Here is a 20,033-nt window from a genome sequence, read left to right as displayed (position 1 = left end):
ATGCCTGTAATCCCAGCTACTTGGGAGGCTGAGGCATGAGAATCATTTGAACCCGGGAGGCGGAGGTTGCAGTGAGCCAGGATGGTGCCACTGTACTCCAGCCTGGGTGACAGAGCGAGACTCTGTCTCAAAAAAAAAAAAAAATCCTTTTAGTCAAGATAATTCATTTTAATTTCAAGTGATATTAAGTAGCATGTAAAATTTTTATATTTATTGATGGGGCAGGGGCTGAGCATGAGTTAAATTAAAACACTGCCCTGGAATGTGGTAAATTTAGTACTTGGAGCCCTCTTGGGAGAGAGCCAGCCTGCTTCCCTGGTTATCATCCCCAACAAGATTTGTCTTCACATGTTTAAGCATAAATGTGCTCATATACACAGTGCATTGACTATTTAGAGTGAAGTCTTTAGCACAGATTTTTATGGACCAGTGTTAACTGAGCTTGCATTTCTGATATGAATTAGAAGACTTCAGAAATCAAAGCATATCTCCATTACATAATTGTCTAGGCCTATCATTAATATGTCATGGATTTGATTAAGAAAAGGGAAGCATCCTGGAATAGATGACTTCTAAGCTCACCTTCCAAACCCAAAATTCTGAATAAATTTTTTCATTAAAAAGGGAAACTGAATAATCCACTAGATGACATGAAATTAATAATTCATGAGTTTGCTGGTTACTCATACCACATATTCATTCTGGTACATTCAGTTTCACAAATGGGTATTGAGTGCCAGCCAAGTGCAGGGTACTAGAAAGGATGTCCCACAGTTTGCAGACCAGAGCAGTATGACTGTGGTCACAGAAATTGCAGGATTGTTATAGACGGGACTGTGAAGTCCTATAGGAGAAGAGTGTTCTTTCTATATCGAACACAAAAGTGATCCTGCTATCAGTTACACAATGTTTTTAGACTCTTTCAATCTGGTCCTCTTTTCAATGATTGTCGGTCTCCACAGAAAATGTCCAATTTGTACTTAATGACTACTGCTGTTGCTACAAAACTTTTGATATTGGCACTGTCCTCATAGACATTTGTTTTGGGGAATCTTTATGGTGCTGCTGCCCATAGCCAGCCCACCAAGGCTCACCTCTGAAGAACTAGCTGGATACCCTGCTGCCACCATCTGCCATATCTGTTCAGAGCCTTCGTGCCAACTAGAACGAGTAACCTTTGAGTGTTGGTGGATGGCATGCCGAATGTTGTTTGTTTTTTCACGTTGTATGGGAGCCATGTCCGTGAGCGGGTGACCTGTATCTGACTTCTTCCCAATATGAGTCTCCAGGAGGAGAAAATCCTTTGGGATTCATAGATACTGTCTATATAAACAGATGAAAATGCTGACTGCAACGACTATCAACATTTGTCATAATTTCCCTCCCTGGCAATATTCTGACTAGTCTTTTTAATGAACTGCTGCATCTTATCAACTTTATGTTGCTGGCTCTGCAATACTGACACACACATTTACTACACAGAACAAGTAGCAGGCACAACATGTGCCTTCCAAGAGAAAATAGTCCAGGAAAAACTTCTGTCTTCTGCATTATATTAAACGTCTTGTTTTAAAAGCATTTAATCTTCCTCTGGAAAATCTAACCATATATCCTCATTTAGTTGGCTAGGCCTTGTATGACTGTGCCACATCGGAACCATTTCCAACGGGATGTAGTCATGTAAGGCTGGTGCTACGTCCACCTCTGCTCATATTGCTTGCATACTGTCAAATGCCTATAACCCAGAGTGTTAGAATCACTGGGATAGTTTGTTAAACATTAATATATCTAGGCTTCAATTCATACTTATTAAAATCTCTGGACAAAGCACCTCAGATGCTCTGATAAGCAGCAAGCATAGGCACCCCTGCTTGGGAGTGCGTTTTTTTCTCTTACCCAGATATTTTTTGAATGCATAATAAAGCTAGGAATTTTTTAGATGGAAAAGTTGATGCTAAAATATACTTCCACCATTCTAGTAAATTCTTTGAGCTTAACAGATTTTGAGTATCATCAGAAGCCCTGTAGATCAATTTGAGTAAGTATACCTAAACTCATCTTAGCAGAGTGGGCATGAGTAATCATGTAAGACATGCCTTTCTTACTACATTGAGGACCAGAAAACTGTCTAAAGAGGTGACACATCAGATTTCTAAAAGTTAAAGAAGTGATTAGACTAGTATTTGAGAGTTGATACATATTATAATACTTTCAGTGGAATCCAAAATGTAGCTTCGTAAGTTCATTAATACAAATTCTTCCAATGGCCAAATCAGTCTCGCCTTGGCCTCTCCACCGATACTGGTGGTACTGAAGGTCACTAGGATACATCCTAATGTTTTTAATGTATATATTGATAAGTTATAGTTGTATATATTTTTGAAGTACAAAGTGATGTTACAATTTCTTAATACAATACAGAATGATTAAATCAAACTAGTTAACCTATTTATCACCTCAAAAAAAAAATGACATTTTTTTGTGTGATGAGGGCATCACAAAGATTTAAATCCTAAATTTGTAAGCTACGATCTCACGGTCTCACATCTTCTAAATGAAATGCATGGGCTTTGTGACAGCTGCATTTCTCAGGGTGCAGTGACTCTTTACCTTTTCCCTCCAACTTTGAGAATGTATAATGAATAATGTTTGCCAGAGTCTATTTTTTCACTCTTTTCTGTATATTTAAGTTAAACATTAGCTTTTAATGTGCCTTAATCTTAGTAGATATTGCCAATTTTTCTTGGCAAAAATAACCTGCATTGATCTTTAGATCAAAGATGTTAAAAGTACTTTGTATATTGTGTAATTGTTTCAGCATTAAGTGGCTGAAATTAAAAGTCCATTGGCTCCAAGGCCCTTGACTGTTTTAATTATCTTTGCACAGTACATCCACTACCATACGTAGATGGGTATTTTAGTAATGCTGTGAAGTCGAATATCAGTAAAGCACAAATAAAACCAACTGTAGTGAAATTTTGGGTAGAGAAGTGAGGGGAAACTATGTAAACATCACACTGCATCAAGATCTATTAGAGAATGTACTTTATCACAGAAGAAGAGGGGTTTTGTTAAAATACGCCTGCAGTTGAATCACGAGGGGCTTCTCCATGACTGACTAGTATCAGTGACCTGATGAGTTTTAAAGAGCAGAGGCAGTTCAGCTGATGGAAGACATAACTTTTTTGTGCTCATGCTGCCCTGTTTCCCCTTAATGCTATGTCCAGACACACAGCACCAAGAAAGAATTCAGAAACAGAAGGACATCACCTTTTGAATGCTTGCAATTGTCCCTTTTCGTCATTCAAAATACCTTTCGCTGGCCTAAGAATTCACACTGCCATTTTTGATGGAGGAATTAAAAGAAAATTGTCAGTTATATAAAGGGGGAGCTTACCCAGTTTAGAAAGGAAGTCTCAATTGTCGATGTGCGATCTTGACAGATTTGGGAAACTTGAATCCCCAGGAGTGGATGTATCTTCTAGAAGGTGGAAACTGTGATAATACTATTATGTTTTGTGCCCTGAGTATAACTTGCAATGCTGGGTGCTCAGGAATTCTTTTCTCTGGCTTTAAAATATTATGTGTTGCATTATGCTTTTTTCTTAAAAGATACATGGGAGCTATGTGATTTTTTATTTTTCAGCTGCTATAGCTGTTTCCATTTCAGTAAAATGGGGATAATAACACGTACTCCCTAAGATTTTGGTGAGGCTTTAAATTTTGGATAATTCCTTGTATAATTAAATAGCAGTCTCATTACAATAACTTATTACTCAGACCACCATGAGAAGAGCAATTAAAGTATAAGTATGCAGTATGTAGTCTCACAATTAGGGATAATTGCTGTTCAGCCCCTCTGTAAATCTTTTAGTTAGTTAGTGAGTTTGTCTGGGGTGAAGGGTTGCGGGGTGGAAGGCAGGAAGGAAAATGAACAGATGCAGTGCTGTGGAATTGACAAGAGCCTGTCAACTCTCTATAAGCATGTTGGTGGGGTCAGTGTCTTCCATGTATACTCCAGAGATGTCAGCTTCTGCCCATTTGTGAGGAAGAGGGTCAACTGCACTGCATGTGACCTTGACCTCATGAGGCGAAAAGTGGCAGATGGGTGGAATGGTAGCCAAAGTATGCACATGACTTGCTGAGATCTGAAGGCCCTGGAAGTCTAAGGTCTCTGTGTCAGCCCAGAGATGCCCCTTTCCAGACCACAGCCTTCTCGAGTTCCCAGGGCCAGGACATCTTGTGGCACATACCCTGTTTCTTTACAGCTTACTCCCCATAAAATAACAACGCAGCAGGACCACTTTTTTTTTTTTTCCATTTTTTTCCTCCTCTGTCAGAGGAATAGCCACTTTTTTGATGAAAATTTGTTCCCATTTATAAAAAATAACAAGATTTTTATAAACAATCCGGAGGTATATAAAAAAGGAAAAAAAAAAAAATCTTGAAGCTACAGAACCAGAGACAACTGCCTTGTGTTGACTTTGATATCTGCAAAACACTGCTTGTGCAAATCCATGTTTTCCAAAGCTGTGAATGGATTACATGGAAGTGACTTTGTGTCATGCAACCTAAGCCTCAGACTTAGGTTGTTTCAAACTAGGATGTTTTAATGCATGTTTGATGACAGATCATTAAAAATATAGTATCTACAGGTTCTCCTCTTGCAGTATACTTTATTAAATTTTCAGACACATACAGTAATCAGCTTACTTCCTTCTACAAGTATATACTTTCTGTGTCTTAGTTACACCACATAATTTGAATAAGCAGATTATGATATTGTGACCAGTGTTCCATCAACATGAATTTTGCCTCTATATTCTGCAAGTAGGCAGAAAGAATGCAATTATCAGAAAAGTCAGAACTGTTTAGATTCTGTATTATCTTAAAACCTTTCCATAATAAATCAACTTTTCCCCTAGAGAATGAAATGTGTGCTTAGTCAAAACCTTATGAATATATTATTTTTAAAAGAGAAAAGGTTAATCTGATTTAGCAAAAAATATATGTATATATGTATACACACATATATATACACATACATACATATACATACCTCCTTTTTATTTTTTTTATTTTTTGGCCAGGCCCTGATTACGTCAAACAGAGATTTCAGGAAGGTGTAGATGCTAAAGAAAATCCAGAAGAAAAGGTACCAGAAAAGCCACCTACACCAAAGGAATCTCCTCATTTTTATCGCAAAGGCACGACACCCCCAAGATCTCCTGAGGCAAGTCCCAAACACAGCCACTCTCCTACTTCCTCCCCAAAGCCCCTGAAGAAGCAAAACCCCAGCTCAGGGGCGAGACTCAACCAAGACAAAAGGAGTGTGGCTGATGAGCAGGTGACAGCCATTGTCAATAAGCCCTTGATGTCAAAGGCTCCCGCGAAGGAGGCAGGAGCGGTTGTGCCCCAGTCCAAGTACTCTGGCCGCCACCACATCCCCAACCCCAGTAACGGGGAGCTGCATTCTCAGTATCACGGCTACTACGTGAAGCTGAACGCCCCCCAGCACCCTCCAGTAGACGTGGAGGACGGCGATGGATCCAGCCAGTCTTCCTCAGCACTGGTGCACAAGCCATCCGCTAACAAGTGGAGTCCCTCCAAATCTGTGACAAAACCAGTTGCCAAAGAAAGCAAAGCTGAGCCAAAAGCTAAGAAGTCTGAACTTGCTATACCAAAGAATCCAGCAAGCAACGATTCATGCCCTGCTTTGGAAAAAGAAGCCAATTCAGTAAGTACTGCAAGTAGCGTTTTCTCTTTCTTTTTTCCCTTTGGTTCTTTTCAGTGAGCTGTGTGGTGTGACTATGCGTCTTGATCACAGCCAGGCTAACCGAAGTTCTAGAAGCACAGGGTTGTTTAAAGCAGCACATAACACATCTGTAGTTTGAGACAGCAAAGAGCTCTCCAGACAGAAATTCCCCCCACTACCCCTGTGTTCACCCGGCCCCACTTTAGATGTAATTCAGGTAGGTAAGATCTGACCAGCTTAGCACAGCATCTTAGCACATTTTAGCAGGGCTTTAACAGCGTGTCTTGGTGAGCTTCCTGGTAGCTTGCTCTCTGATTGCTGGAAAGGAAGAAAGGAATCATGACCCCTGCCAAGGGCCAGCCGCTCTCAGAGCTCTAGGAAAAGAACACCACCAAGTTCTTAGCCCTCCTGTTTTCACCACCGCGGTCAGCATCTTTACACAAAAGAACCTCTCCTCTAGCCATTGTGAATTCTTCTCATACACACCTAGCTTGGATTTTAAATAGCCAGGCTTTGCAGCTAGAACATTTTTCTTCCCCAAAAGAGAACTGAAAATTTCCAGTAGTTCAAGAGAATTTCTTTGGTCTTCTGTCTTTTCAAAGTGTGAGAACTCTTACAATTTCAGTTTTCTGGTAGATACAGGTTATTAGTATCAATTAGTCTTAAGCATTTAAGATATTTATTATTCAGCCAGAAAAGCTCTGTATTATTGAAAAATCTTTATACCCTCTTTCAAAGGAAATTTTTTGAATAATGTATGGAATTAGTATTTTATCAAATGCTATAGAATTTGTAAAATCTGAAGCTAATTATTGATTAAAAAATGACCTCTTGACCTGGTCACATCCCTTTAGAACAGAGGTGTTGAATGTTATACACCTAGTATTCACTAGTGATTATAGAGACATATTTGCATAATGGTACGGATTAATACCTTGACCAACAAGAATATAGTACAGCCATCAGTTTCTTATTTTTGTCTGTTTAATTTACTCACAGGATTAAACAATTAAAATTCCTCTGTTAACTTATGCTTAAAATTTCTTAAGTGTGTTTATTTTGCTAGTATCTATAAAACACTGTCTTCTTTTTTCAAATTTTCAACTTTTTAATTAGCTGAACATAAATTATTCAGATTAACTGGACCAACTTCCTAAGAGTCGACCTGCATGGAGAAAAATTGTTTTCAAAACAGACTAAGATTCTGACTCTTCAGTAGGCATTCATTTTAAAGATTTGAAACCTTAATATGTCAGTATCCTGACATTACAACTGGAATAATCACTGTTGAATTTGTTAAATGTAATAGTTTACTTCTCATTTGACTTTCAGCATGTTTATCCCCAAGTTAATAAGGCCTCGCATAGATCAGTATTAGTTTGCCCGATTTACAAGGAGAAAAATTCAAACAATGCAAGGCCATATCTTTTATGCTTTTGGGTACCCATTTGTGGGCTTTAGTTGACTTCTAGACCTCTACAAGGAGAAGCGTATGCCCCAGTGTCGTGTACATTAGGCTGTGGTAGGGGGAAAAGAAGTTGAATTACCCAGCTCTTAGCTGAAGGAGTCTCTCTGTAAAACAGTAGTATACATAGGTTTGGTAAATTCACAGCCGCCTCATTTAGAAAAATCATTTGTTTTATTTATTTGCGGAATTCTCAGATTCTTAGAGTTAGCCAAGCATCCTCCATCTCAGTAGTTGGTCCTTGTAGAGGACAGTAGTTGAACCCTGTAGAGGGTTCCCCTCTATACCCCAAGGGAGAAAGGAGGCCCCAGCAGCTCTGCAACCACCCTGAGCTTTAGACTGCCTCTGCAAAATTCAAGACTGACTTGGCACCTTCATGCAAAGATTCTAAGAATTAACATTGTCTTCCTAATAGTAACAGAAAGCTGCCTTCCCCACTCCTAAGAGTCAGGAAGTGACACAGTCACACAGTCATCATAAATGTTGTCAGTGGATGACCTTTAAGACAATGGAGTACTACATAGTTTTGAGAGAAAGACGCTGTGTAAGTTAGACATAATAATTTTAAAATTCACAGAATTGAACTTTGTTGCCAAACTTCCTCGGTTCACATCCCAGCTCTGTTGCTTACCAGCTGTGTGACGCTGGACAGTCTCCTTACTGCTGTGTGCCTCAGTTTCCTCATCTTTACCTATCACAGGGTTGTTGTGAAGATTAAATGAGTCAATACTTTAAAAGTTCTTAGCATAGTGCCTAGCACAGAGTAAGTGATGAAGAAACCTTAGCTATTATGATGTTTGTTTCAACACAATGCTAGTTGAAGCATAAGCAGTTCAGAAATATTCAAGTAGATTTGATCCATCCTCAGGATCACCCTGGATATTGGTCTCCTAGAAATACAGAAAATCTCCTGGGACACAGACTAACACAGGAAATTAGTTAACTTGAGTATGAGAGGTAGGAGAAGGGAGACTGTGGCTTTGATTACTTTCTTGAGGAAGATTTTCCTCAAGAAACTTCTGTGACCCCTGTGGGCACTGGTTGCGTATGGACTCATGTCCTAGAGGCACACATTCAATATGATCCTGAAATTTTATAGGATTTTGCAACATGACAACTCTGGTAGGGTCAGAAGAGGCATCTTTAGCATCTTACCATCAAGTGGGGGAATTTTCCAATTAGGCATCTCAGCCCATTCTGAAAAACGACTGCACTTCTTTCTCAGTCATTCCTGTGATTTGCATCCAAGTTTGTTTTGAGGTTTATTTGAATGTGTGTAAAATTTAAAGCATCCCCATCAAATCGGGTTTGAACCTCACCCCAAAAAGAGGTAAATATATATAATTAAACTTTGCTATTAATACTTAATTAAACTTTGCTCTTCTCACGTGTTTCTAACTAGAGAAGCTTTAGATTTCACATAAACTATAATAACTCTTCTAGCAGAAAATTCCTTACAGTGTTAATATGAATGACAGTCTCTTAAAGGAAAAAAAGATTAATTTTTTGAGTTAGGATTTCTTTCTGTATTTTGATTTCCTGTTTTTTATTTTCTTACTGCCTGAAAATTTCTTCCAATCAAGACTTACCCTGTGCCCTGCTACAGCTTCTTGTATTACACCTGTCCCAGTCAGTCTTGAAAAGCAAGACAGATTTTTTTTTCATTTTGCTATTTTAAGCTACAACTGGCCACCACAGTCATATTTATGGGACTTTACCTTAAAGCTTTTCACCCTGTATCCTGTGCCTAGGTATATAAAGAACACAGAGGCCAGGGCTTGGTATCTGCCACTGAACATAGCATCCTGGATTTTTTTTCCCCCCTGGTTGTTGTTTGAACCTTTCATGTCTAGTTTTCCCTCATCTTCACTGAGTCACCTTTAAAAATAGCTTTCTAAGTGGAGCCACCCTGGTAGGATAAATATATATGTGTGTGTATATTAGAACATACACAGGAGAAATGTGTATGTGTGTGTGTGTGCAAAAGAAAAAAATATGTATGTATGTATTTTTCATTTTGGATAAAGCACTCATTCATTATTCATTAAATCTGAATTGCCAGTACAGTGATATGTGGGCTAAAAACTGGAGAAAAGATAGTAAACTAAATTCAAACCAAGAGGATATACAAATTCAAAATACTAATTCAAAGGGGTTAGATAAATTCACAGAATCTTATACGGATTTACGAAATGGGAGTCAAGGTTCAGGCACACCTTGGACTTTAGAAGTTGGCTTCATGGAAGGCATGTTCTCTGCAATTTCACTTTCCTGGGTCCGCTGTAAGACACCGAAGTCTACGTTGTATTGTTCTGACCAGGTGTATTTTTCCTCATCTTTCGTATCACTAAATTACCTTTGAAAATTATGAAATAAACCCAGTAGCCCAGAATAGTTGAAATGATCCAAAATTCTTAGAACACTCATGAACAAAATCTAATCCAAGTGTACAGGTGGAACATCCAGAATGTTCCAGCATCTGGTTGTGATGTGAAGTGAAAGAAGCCAGGCACAGAAGGATAACCTTTGCATATTCTCACTTATTTGTGGGAGCTAAAAATTAAAGCGATCAAACTCATGGAGATGGAGAGTAAAAGGATGGTTACCAGAGGCTGGAAGAAAAGTGAAGACATAGGGGAGGGAGAAGTGGGGATGGTTAATGGATACAAGAAAAAAAAAATAGAACAAATAAGATCTAGTATTTGATAGCACAACAGGGTGACTATAGTTAATAATAGTTTACTTGTACATTTTAAAATAAAGAGAACTGGGCACGGTGGCCCACACCTGTAATCCCAACACTTTGGGAGGCTGAAGCGGATGGATCACTTGAGGTCAGGAGTTCAGGACCAGCCTGACCAACATGGTGAAACCCCGTCTCTACTAAAAATACAAACATTAGCTGGGCATCGTAGTGAGCACCTGTAGTCCCAGCTTCTCGGGAGGCTAAGGCAGGAACATCACTTGAAGCCAGGAGGCAGAGGTTGCGGTGAGCCAAGATTGCGTCACTGCACTCCAGCCTGGGCGACAGAGCAAGACTCCACCTCAAAAAAATAAAATAAAAAAATAAGATAACTAAAAAGAGTATAATTGGATTGTTTGAACACAAAGAATAAATGCTTTAGGTGATAGATATCTCATTACCCTGATGTGATTATTACACATTATATGTTGGTATCAAAATATATATACACCCACTATGGACCCACAAAACTTTAAAATTTTTTAAATCTCCAAAATCTGAAACTTTTCGAGCACCAACATGATGCTCAAAGGAAATTCTCATTGCAGCATTTTAGAATTTTGTATTTGGCATGCTGAACCCATACATCTGAAAAAATCTGAAATCCCAAACACTTAGGGTCCCAAGCATTTCAGATAAGGGATGTTCAGCCTGTAATAGCATTTCCTTAATCTCTGTGCTGTTGTGACATTGAAAGATCGTCTCCACTATTTTCTGAGTTATAAGAGTTTCCTGCATTATTTTTATGCTCTAAATTAACCATAATTGAGGAGTTGCACAGGTTAGGACTCTCCTATTAATTTAGAACATAACTATTCTAAAAGAGCAGTTGGTCGTTACCACAATTTGATATTTTTCTGATACTGTGGAAATTATAGGATATAGATAAAAATGTCATTTTAAATAACTAAATGGGAAACTGCCTTTAAACTAAGGCCTGTATCTTTAATAGACATATGGAGAAAAGAGCATGGAGCTCCGAAGTGACTAGACTAAAGCTTAATTCGAGTTCTGATTCTTAATTCGAGTTCTAATTTGTTCAAACTGGCTGAGGAAACTTGAGCAAGACACCTATCCTCTTAAACACTGTCAAATGGAACTAATAATTGCTTGTGAAGAATAAACCAAAAAAAAAATCTACTCAGAGATGCTTAACCCACTGCCCAGCATTATAAAAACCTGCAATAAATGTTTATTTTCCTCCCATTTACTTAAGGTTTAGGAACTGATGCTTTTCTTCTTCTTAATAGTCCCCACTTAAAGAGGACTCATGTTTACTTTCTCTCCCTCCCCCAATTTACTCATCACCCTGTTTGTTCTTCATTTAATGCAAATGATTAATGAAATGATTAATGAAATTAAATCATTTCAGTGATTTAATGCGTTTTGTTTAACAACCCACATTTGGGTCAGGCACTGTGGTTCATGCCTGGAATCCCAGCACTTTGGGAGGCCAAGGTGGCAGGATCACTTGAGGCCGGGAAGTTGAGACCAGCCTGGTCAACATAGTGAAACCTCATCTCTACAAAAAATACAAAAATTAGCCAGGTTTGGTGGCACACACTGTTGGTCTCAGCTACTCAGGAAGCTGAGGTGGTAAGATAGCTTGAACCTGGGAGGTCAAGGCTGCGATGAGCGGAGATCACACCACTGCATTCCAATCTGGGCGACAGAGCAAGAGCCTGTCTCAAAACAACCCACATCCACAGCACTTGGAAATGTGCTGGAAGATAGTGGGGTCTCATTAAATATTGGTTGCCTGAATGAACTGGGCAATGTCACGTGTCTGTGCACTGGGTACGTAGCAGTGAATAAGACAAGGCCTCTGCCACTGCAGAGCTCAGCGTCTTGTGGGGGAAAATAGCAGTTAAACAACAAAGGACAGTCAAGTGTGAAACTCACTGTGATAGAGAGAGCAGGGTACTCTGACCTCTACCACAGAGATGTGGGCTCAGTCAGGGAAAGAGACCTTCTTGAGTAAATGATGTGTGACCCAAACCCTAGACCCGAATTGATGAGTGCTTGACCAATGATAGCTCCAATCTCCCTTATTCACTTACCCCACACCCAAAACACATCAATACTTTTGAAGCCTCTGTAACATTGTTTCAGTGTAGTCTTACCCAATATCCAAATAGAATACCACTGTTTCCTCATCTGTAAAATAAGGACAATAAAACTACCTACCTCATAAAGCCAGTTTAGAACACTTTTAATGCTATATAAGAATTGGACACTATTTTCACAGTAAATACCACAATCATGGCTTTGTAAAACAAGGTGGCTTCTTCATGGAGCAGATCTGAAAAGATGGGTTATATGAGGTTGGCTGGTTTAAACAAGTAAAATTTGGGGCCCTTGGACTATCTGGTATTTATTATAATGATATTTATCAAAATAGGATCCTGTAGTTTGTAAAATATAACTTGATTTCTGAAATGTTGTGATTGTGATTAGAGAAATTTAAAAAGCTAGGCCTGTAAGATAACTTCTGAAAGTATCCAACTTCTCACTTACAGCTTTTACTTAACGGAAAGGGTGGTGTCCAAACAGAGAACCAGGGAAAAAGCAGGAGGTAGAGAACCTCGTTTTGAGTTTTCCCTGAATTGTTCCTTGGAGGCGGCTTTGTCCTACAGATTTGTCCTACAGATTCCTAACTGCCCTGAGGAGGAAGCAGCTCTTCCTCATCTGACCTGCATCCTAACAACAAATGCACCTCTAACTCCCAGCCCTTCGTAGGCCCTGTTATGGTGAGCTGTGTCTCTCAGCCTACGCTGTTGTCCATTGTTTTGAGGTGAATGAAGTAGATGAGTTGTTTAAAACGTTTTTAAACTAATTCAAGCCTGGATTCATTTTTAAGTGAAGGTTCTGAAATGTCTCCATCTAAACATAGCATTGCTGTTTTTAGTCTACACCTTTTGGAACTGCTGTCATCTTTTATGCCTTATTTACTGCAGTCATGTTAACTTTCTTATTTTTTCAGTAATTGGCTTTGGTAATATCTTGATATTAACATGGAAAAGTTAGGATTATTTTGTTCTCTTTCATTTTCAGGGCCCTAATTCGATCATGATTGTCCTTGTCATGCTGTTGAATATCGGGTTGGCCATTCTTTTTGTTCACTTTCTAACTTGATTGGAATTAGGAAAGGTAAGAATCGCCTTAATTTCTATCTAGAATCATAGTAAATAACATTCTTTTCTCATATTCAAATTTGCTATTTTTTTAACAATGACATATTGTCCTTCACTTTAATTTTGGCTATGCCTGAATGTGATTCAACATAGTTACTTAATGCTATAACTGTTTTGACCCTTCAGTGAAGTCCTGACAACTAGTGGTGTGTTAGCCCACAGTTCTCTGCAGTGGTGCCGTCAGCCCTTTAAATGGCCCACCCCAGGCAGACTCAGACACAGGGAAGGAGGCTTGGAATTAGGATGGGATCGCAAGAGAGATGAAACTTGGAAAATTCAGCCAGAGGACCTGTTCGGTTCCCCTGGGAGTGCTTTGTGGCTTTGGGGTCCTCTGGGAGCTGAAGCGCACAGCCATGTTGGAGAGCAAAACTTAATAATAATTCTTTTTTAAAATCTGCTGAAGCAGCCCCATCCGGCGAAGTTCTTGGCATTGGCTACTCCATCTGTCCTAGCAGAGTGTGACTAAACTGGAAATGTATGGAGCTGCATTTTTTTTTTTTTTTTTTTTTTGATGGAAGTCAACAGCTGCCTTACTATTTTACCATCTGACGTTTTTAGTAGGGAGCTGGGGAAACGACTGCCCGAGGAATGCGGTCGGAGGATTGTGTTGCTGTGGACGTGGTTCCAACATTCACTCCTATCTCATTAGAAGAAATAGGTAGCAGCATCACTCACCAGTCTTATGCCATGACCTGCTGCTTTAACATCTCCTGGAATGTTCTGGGAGAGAATGTTTCGTTTGCTTGTGCACGACTCTGTTCATTTTTGCTGTTTATTTAAATATGATGTATAGTCATCTACCACCTGCGGTCCTGGCCGGACCGAAACACACGTGTTGCATCTCAAGGAAAAGAAACAACAAAATGCTAGTGAAAATGTGCTTATTTTGATAGCAATATACCATCTTTTATGTCATTTATTCTTCCTATACTTGTAAAAGATTATTTATCTTTAAATTTTAGCAATTTGAAGACACTATGCCTTCCTAAGAACTAATTTAATTTTAAATCTTTTTAACATTACTGAGGTGAATTATTTATGCACTTAGGAAGTGCTAAATTTTAAAAACCGAAACACGACAGAATTCTAAGAAGTATAGTCCAAACGTTGCATGGATTGCAGTAATCAGTGTTTAAAGGATTCAGTTTCTTTGCTGACGTACTTTACAACCAAATAAAATCTTGTCGGTGGCTGTGTTAATTCCCATGAAAGTTAAGCAAGATGCTATTAATAAACTGCTCTGCTCTTTCTTGTTTTCTTTTTCCAACTTAAATTTCTGTTGAATACATTCAGGTAGAACATAAAGCCTTGTTCAATCACTGCCTCTCAGTTTTCTGCCTTTCCTGTTTTTCAAAGTCCTTTTGTAATTTCATTTCCCATTTTAAAGGCTTAGACATTTTTATTTTAAATATGTGTCTTTTACAGTCTTTTGTCATTCTGACATTTCTGGGTTTTTGCTGTTTTATAATTTACCCTTTATTATTGAGAAGCATGCTTACTTAGAGAAACTAAATGGTCTTTATAAAAGTAATTAGTTAAAAAGAAATCAGGGGAGGAAAAGTATCTATCTAATCTATTAAATCTTTTTAAAACATTACATTGCAGAGGGGGAGCTACTCCTAAATATTTTCATGATTTGCATGGTTTAATCAGATTTTTTTTTTTTTTTTTTTTTTTTTACCGTATTAGCTACCTTTTCAATGCAGAAGACAGTTCACACAATTCCCTGGTTAGCACAGATGTGGACTGAGTGCTTTGCCACCTGCAGGGTAGTAACCCAGTGATGTTTCTTACAGAAGCACAATATGTTGAAAATCCTGGGTGTGACCAATATGGAATAAAGAAGAAGGCAGAAAGAGAGCAAATGAAAAATTTCAACTTGTATATTCATTTTTTACATTTTGCTTTGACTTTTAAATTTAGGAAGTCCGTTTATACCTGAGAACAAACGTTTAAAGTTCCTGTGTCACTCTCAGTATTCTCACCGCCCCTCCCAAACCCTGTAGCTCCTTATGCTGGGAAAACTGGTTTTTTAAAAAATAATAATAATAAAATATTTAATCTTATTAAGTGTTTATTTAAAATGTGTAATGCTTTGGAAATCATGGGTAACAGATAGCGAGAGGATATGTTTATAAAGTGAGCATGTTGGTCCCATTTATAAATATATGTATGATTTATAAGCTTTTTTAAAACAAAGCTCAAATTGTTGGTATTTTTCTAAAATGTGCACAGCTGTATTTTACATGAAGGCTCTTTCTAATGGGTTGTTATACTGTACTCAACATTTTGGACAGCACATGAAGTCTGCCAATGTACTTAATAAAACATGACTTTGTTTATTTAAAGTTTCTTGCTGTGAAAAAGAACTCCCTACCTGTGAGTTCCTTTATTTATAATTCTCGAAACCAAAATGTATAATGTACAGTTTTCACAACTGTATCTGCTCTAATAAAAAAAAAGTTGGTTATTAATAAAGTCGGAGGTGTGTTTTCTTTGTGAGTAAATTACTGTCTTGAGTTATGTGGAATGCTTCGGTGGTGGTGTTGAAAGAGATCTGCTGAAAAATTAACAGCAGAAATAGAAGGAAAAAATGCACAAAGAAGCCATGTGCCAGAAGGTAGTTATACCGCTCCACCAGTTGGTTCTACGTTTCTTTCATCCTGGGCCTTTCAAATAATTTTGCAAAATAAGGTTCATTGCTCTGCTTAATGCCTTCATTAATTGGATTAGTGCCTTATCCAGAGTTTAAAGACTGCTCTTATTTTTAAAGAAAACTTGAAGTAAATCTCCCTCCTACATGGGCACTTTTCAATTAATTAGAATTTTTTTTTACCATTGTGCCCCAAATAAATTAATATGTTGCTATGACCCCTGCTGCTTAGGTGCACTCCTGGAAGGTTAAGCACAACATGGGTTGAATAAACCTGCCGCCACCGGGACTTCTAGCCGCTGTGCTCCCTTTGAAGCCATCCAGGGTGCCGGCCTAAGCTGCTGGCTCGACACGTAGGCAAGCCACCTGTGCACTGTGATAAAAGGACCATCTCCAAAACAGCTTTCCAGGGAGGTGCCATGGTGCTTTTAAATTCCCAAATTCATCACACCTGTTGAGGGCTAAGATCTTGGAGCCCCTCATATAAATAATGCACAGAGTTATTGCCTCTGGGGCTAAACAGATTACTCAACTTCAGTAATTAGCCTCCTAGCAAATCCTAGAGGGGAACACAGAACAGACTTTTGAAGCAGGGAAGGAAAGCACAAGGTGCTAGAGAGATTATTGATTCCAGATTCGTGTCCAAGCCACACATTGTGAGCGCTGATGCCAAAGCCAGGGTGAAGCTTGTGTGGTTGGGAAGTCTGGAAAGTATTCTACATGCCCTTTTAATGTAAAAACTGTTTCTCAAGAGTTGTGGCTAGCAGGCTCCCCAGGCATACCCTCCCTGCCATTTGCAGCTCTCCTGCCATGCTTTGGAAAGTAACATAGCCTCATCTTCCCAACTTAATAGGTGGCTGTTGACGTGGCGTATTCTGCCAGTACAGTGTCACGGTTCATCAGACTGCGTTTGATTATTCCAGGTTTAAGAATTATCTGTTCTGACAATTCACTCTCACCCCAAAGGTACTGAAATGCAGTGGCCTCTGTAATAGGGGTCTGGTTTATAGGAATAGGGGAAAATAGCAGAGATAGAGAAGACAGTGAATACTGATGAATCTAGTCAATATAGATGAAATTCCGGCTTTGGTCATGATTGATTATGGATCCTTCTCTAATCCATGCCCCTGGTTTCCTTATCAATAAAATGGGTGTAGTCATAGCACTATCTGGCCTCACAGGGTGATGGTGAGAATGAAATGACCTTATTTATGTTAAATGCTTACTATAGTGCCTGGCACATAGTAACTGCTTTGTATGTTTTTTACTGACTGAAAGGGATAAAATAATTAAATTCCTATTAGTGTCTCAGACACATTGAAAAATACAGTGAGATTCCATTCTAAGGGTCTTTTTGTAATGTTTAATTAGGTCGGGGTCATGGGATGTCCTTGCTGCAGTAATGACAAGTCAGTCTTTCTCACCGGGAAAATTAAAGGCCCCACCTACAGAGTTCCTTCTTTATGCTAACATGTGTTTTCCAGTATAGGAGAATATGAGACATTTGCTTTACAAAGAGCTTTCACATCAGTGTCTCACTGGATTCTTACAATCTCCCTGGAAAGTTTTCCTGCAGTTAAATGACTTGCACAAGATCACGTAGCCATAAAGTCATAAAAATCTGTATCAGAGTCCCAGATCTGACACTACATCTTGTGCTTTTTCATTTCACATATTGCCTAGCATTATTCCACATTGCCACTCATCAGCCATGAAGATGTGATGGCAAATACCATGAAATCCAAGGTAGTAGTGCGGGTTGAATGAGCCCATTTCTATCTGTCATAAGCTCCTTAATGAGCCACTGAGTTAATAATAACTACAGCAGAGTCTTTTAAAAGTTCTGAATAGCATGTATTTACAATCCTGTTTCATCACTTTTAGCACGATATTTATATAGTAATATATTTGAACCTTATACTAAATATTACTAAAATTTAACATATAAGTAATGGTGTTTTTGAAGAGGCATGTTGTACATGAACTTCGTATCTATGTTTGAACTTAAGCTCAATAATTAACACAGAAGTTGCACATAGTACCTAGAAGACATAAAAAGGTTTGGCCAATGCTGTGGTATTCTTTTGATACCTTATGTCAATATTCCATAAAACTTCCTTGGTATTCCCTTGAATCTGAAGTCTGATTTAGGTAAGCCATAATGGAATTAACACGGAAGCGAGGCCCTGAAATTTGTTCAGCTGGTGGTTGATAAAGCTGTTTGCATACTGTGGTAAAGAGCATATCAATCCTTAAATGGAGGCAGAGATGAACAGAAGATTATAGCACTGATACACACATTCTTCCTTGTCCGCTGCCTCAACCCAAGCAACTCATTCATAAAATGTGAGGAATGATATTGAACATGTGCAGTGGAATTCATGATGATATTTGCTTATGAGAAAACAGTGGAGGTCTTCAGTTTCAGGAATGCATATGCCACATCCTTGCCACTTACAACATATATTTGGAAGAAAAGAGTCATCAATATCACATCATCTGCACAATAAAAGCAGAAGCAAAGGTGAGGATAAGCCAAAGATTAATTATTCTCTGGACATGATTAATTATTTTCTGGACATATTTTAACAACTGTTTCTGACCAGTAGAGTGAGTACCTATCTAGAGGTCATATAGCTGCTTTGGAAGTTGATAAGGCCCAAGGAGGTGCTTAGACATAGGATTGCCGTAAAGCCAGCAGGTGGTGGAATCCATGACCTAAGAACTACAGATGCATCGTAAAAGCAGTTTTACATCAGATAATTGGGCCAAATAAAAAGTCAAGATTGAAAATATTCTAATTCACACATTATACAAAAGGATAAATATTATGTAAGTGTGCTGTTACTTACTGAAACAAAGCAAGAGTTTACAAAATCTCACACAATAGAGCACCAAAGAATGAGATATTTATGTGCTCAAAATAAGACTTGATGTTATCTACATTCAACTTGTCATGATACAGCAAGTAATGTGAGGAATTCAGCATAATTTTCATGTCTCGGTGTCAGCTTTATTCCATTCAAATTTTTGTGTATAGAAATCGTTTTCCATTTTTACTAACAATCATGTTCATTTTTTTCTTCACAAAGTAGTATTACTAATCCAAAATGCCATGGCAGGCTATATTTGGGGGTTTTCATTGGTTCACTCAAACTATCAACAGTTCCCCTGGATTTGTTTTGACATTCTAAAGACTACCTGAGTAGGTTATAAAAGAAGCACTCCAAACCTTTCTGCTCTCCTGCTGCTAGCTTTCAGGAATGTTAACATTGCCTGTGTGTTTAGTACACTTTAGTCCCTTAGTCCCGTACAAAACCTGAGCTCTCCCTCTCCCCTGACCATAGCGCCTTGTCAGCATCACCACACCAGTAGCATGCTCAGAGTTCACCAGTGAAGTCTTGACAAGCAGATCAGATTAGTTGGTGATATTAATTCGAATAGAGAAGTATAAGAAGAACTGAATTTGGGCATCTGGTCTTCCTTTCTCAGATGCCATTTTTTGAAACCAAGCATACCCTTCCTTTTGAGTCTTCCCCATATTCATTGGGTATGCCAGCACCAAACACCACATGCCCAATTCTGGTAAACTCTAAGGATTGTTTTGGTGTCTATAAAATGGGAGCAATAATATCTGCCTCATAGTGTTTTTTATAAGAATCAAATTAGGTAACTTTAGTAAACTCCCCAACACACAGTAGACTCTCAACATAGAGTAGATACTATTACATTAATAGTCTCAGTTTTATTAGCAATTTTTTTTTTTTTTTTTGGAGACAGAGTTTTGCTTTTGTCACCCAGGCTGGAGTGCAGCGGCAGGATCTCAGCTCACTGCAACTTCCGCCTCCCAGGTTCAAGCGATTCTCCTGCCTCAGCCTCCCATGTAGCTGGAATTACAGATGCCCATCACCACACCTGGCTAATTTTTTGTATTTTTAGTAGAGATGGGATTTCACCATGTTGGCCAGGCTGGTCTCCAACTCCTGACCTCAGGTGATCCGCCCGCCTCGGCCTCCCAAAGTGCTGGGATTACAGGCGTGAGCCACCGCGCCTTATTAGCGATTTTAATTGCCTTATTAGCAATTTTTACTTCATCAAACATTTATTACATGCTTAATTGATACTTCTTTAAATTCATTGAAAAAAAATTCTACCAGCCTTAGGTCATTAAGCATCAGGTCCTGCCCTAAGAAATGTACTCTTCATACAGAATCAATTGTAGT

The 20,033-nt window shown here is 38.6% G+C and overlaps 1 protein-coding gene across 6 annotated transcripts in view; it reads left to right on the top strand.

Moving 5' to 3' along the window:
• Positions 1-15,635, top strand: part of JPH1 (junctophilin 1) — an 80,275-nt gene extending 64,640 nt beyond the window's left edge. The window contains exons 4-6 of one of the 6 annotated variants that reach the window (XM_015145592.3): positions 5,091-5,737; positions 13,018-13,113; positions 14,954-15,635. In XM_015145592.3, coding sequence (XP_015001078.1) covers positions 5,091-5,737; positions 13,018-13,098 — 728 coding nt within the window. In that variant the 3' untranslated portion in view covers positions 13,099-13,113; positions 14,954-15,635. Of the gene's footprint in view, positions 1-5,090; positions 5,738-13,017; positions 13,114-13,283 lie in introns of all 6 variants that reach the window. The other 5 variants (XM_015145591.3, XM_015145590.3, XM_001086528.5 and 2 more) reach the window with 5 other exon arrangements.
• The last annotated feature ends 4,398 nt before the right edge of the window (positions 15,636-20,033 follow it).

This window comes from Macaca mulatta, chromosome 8 (genome assembly GCF_049350105.2).
Source record: "Macaca mulatta isolate MMU2019108-1 chromosome 8, T2T-MMU8v2.0, whole genome shotgun sequence".
Taxonomy (NCBI): Eukaryota; Metazoa; Chordata; class Mammalia; order Primates; family Cercopithecidae; genus Macaca; species Macaca mulatta.
The sequence above is the reverse complement of the archived record's forward strand: the minus strand, read 5'-3'. Positions and strand labels throughout refer to the sequence as shown.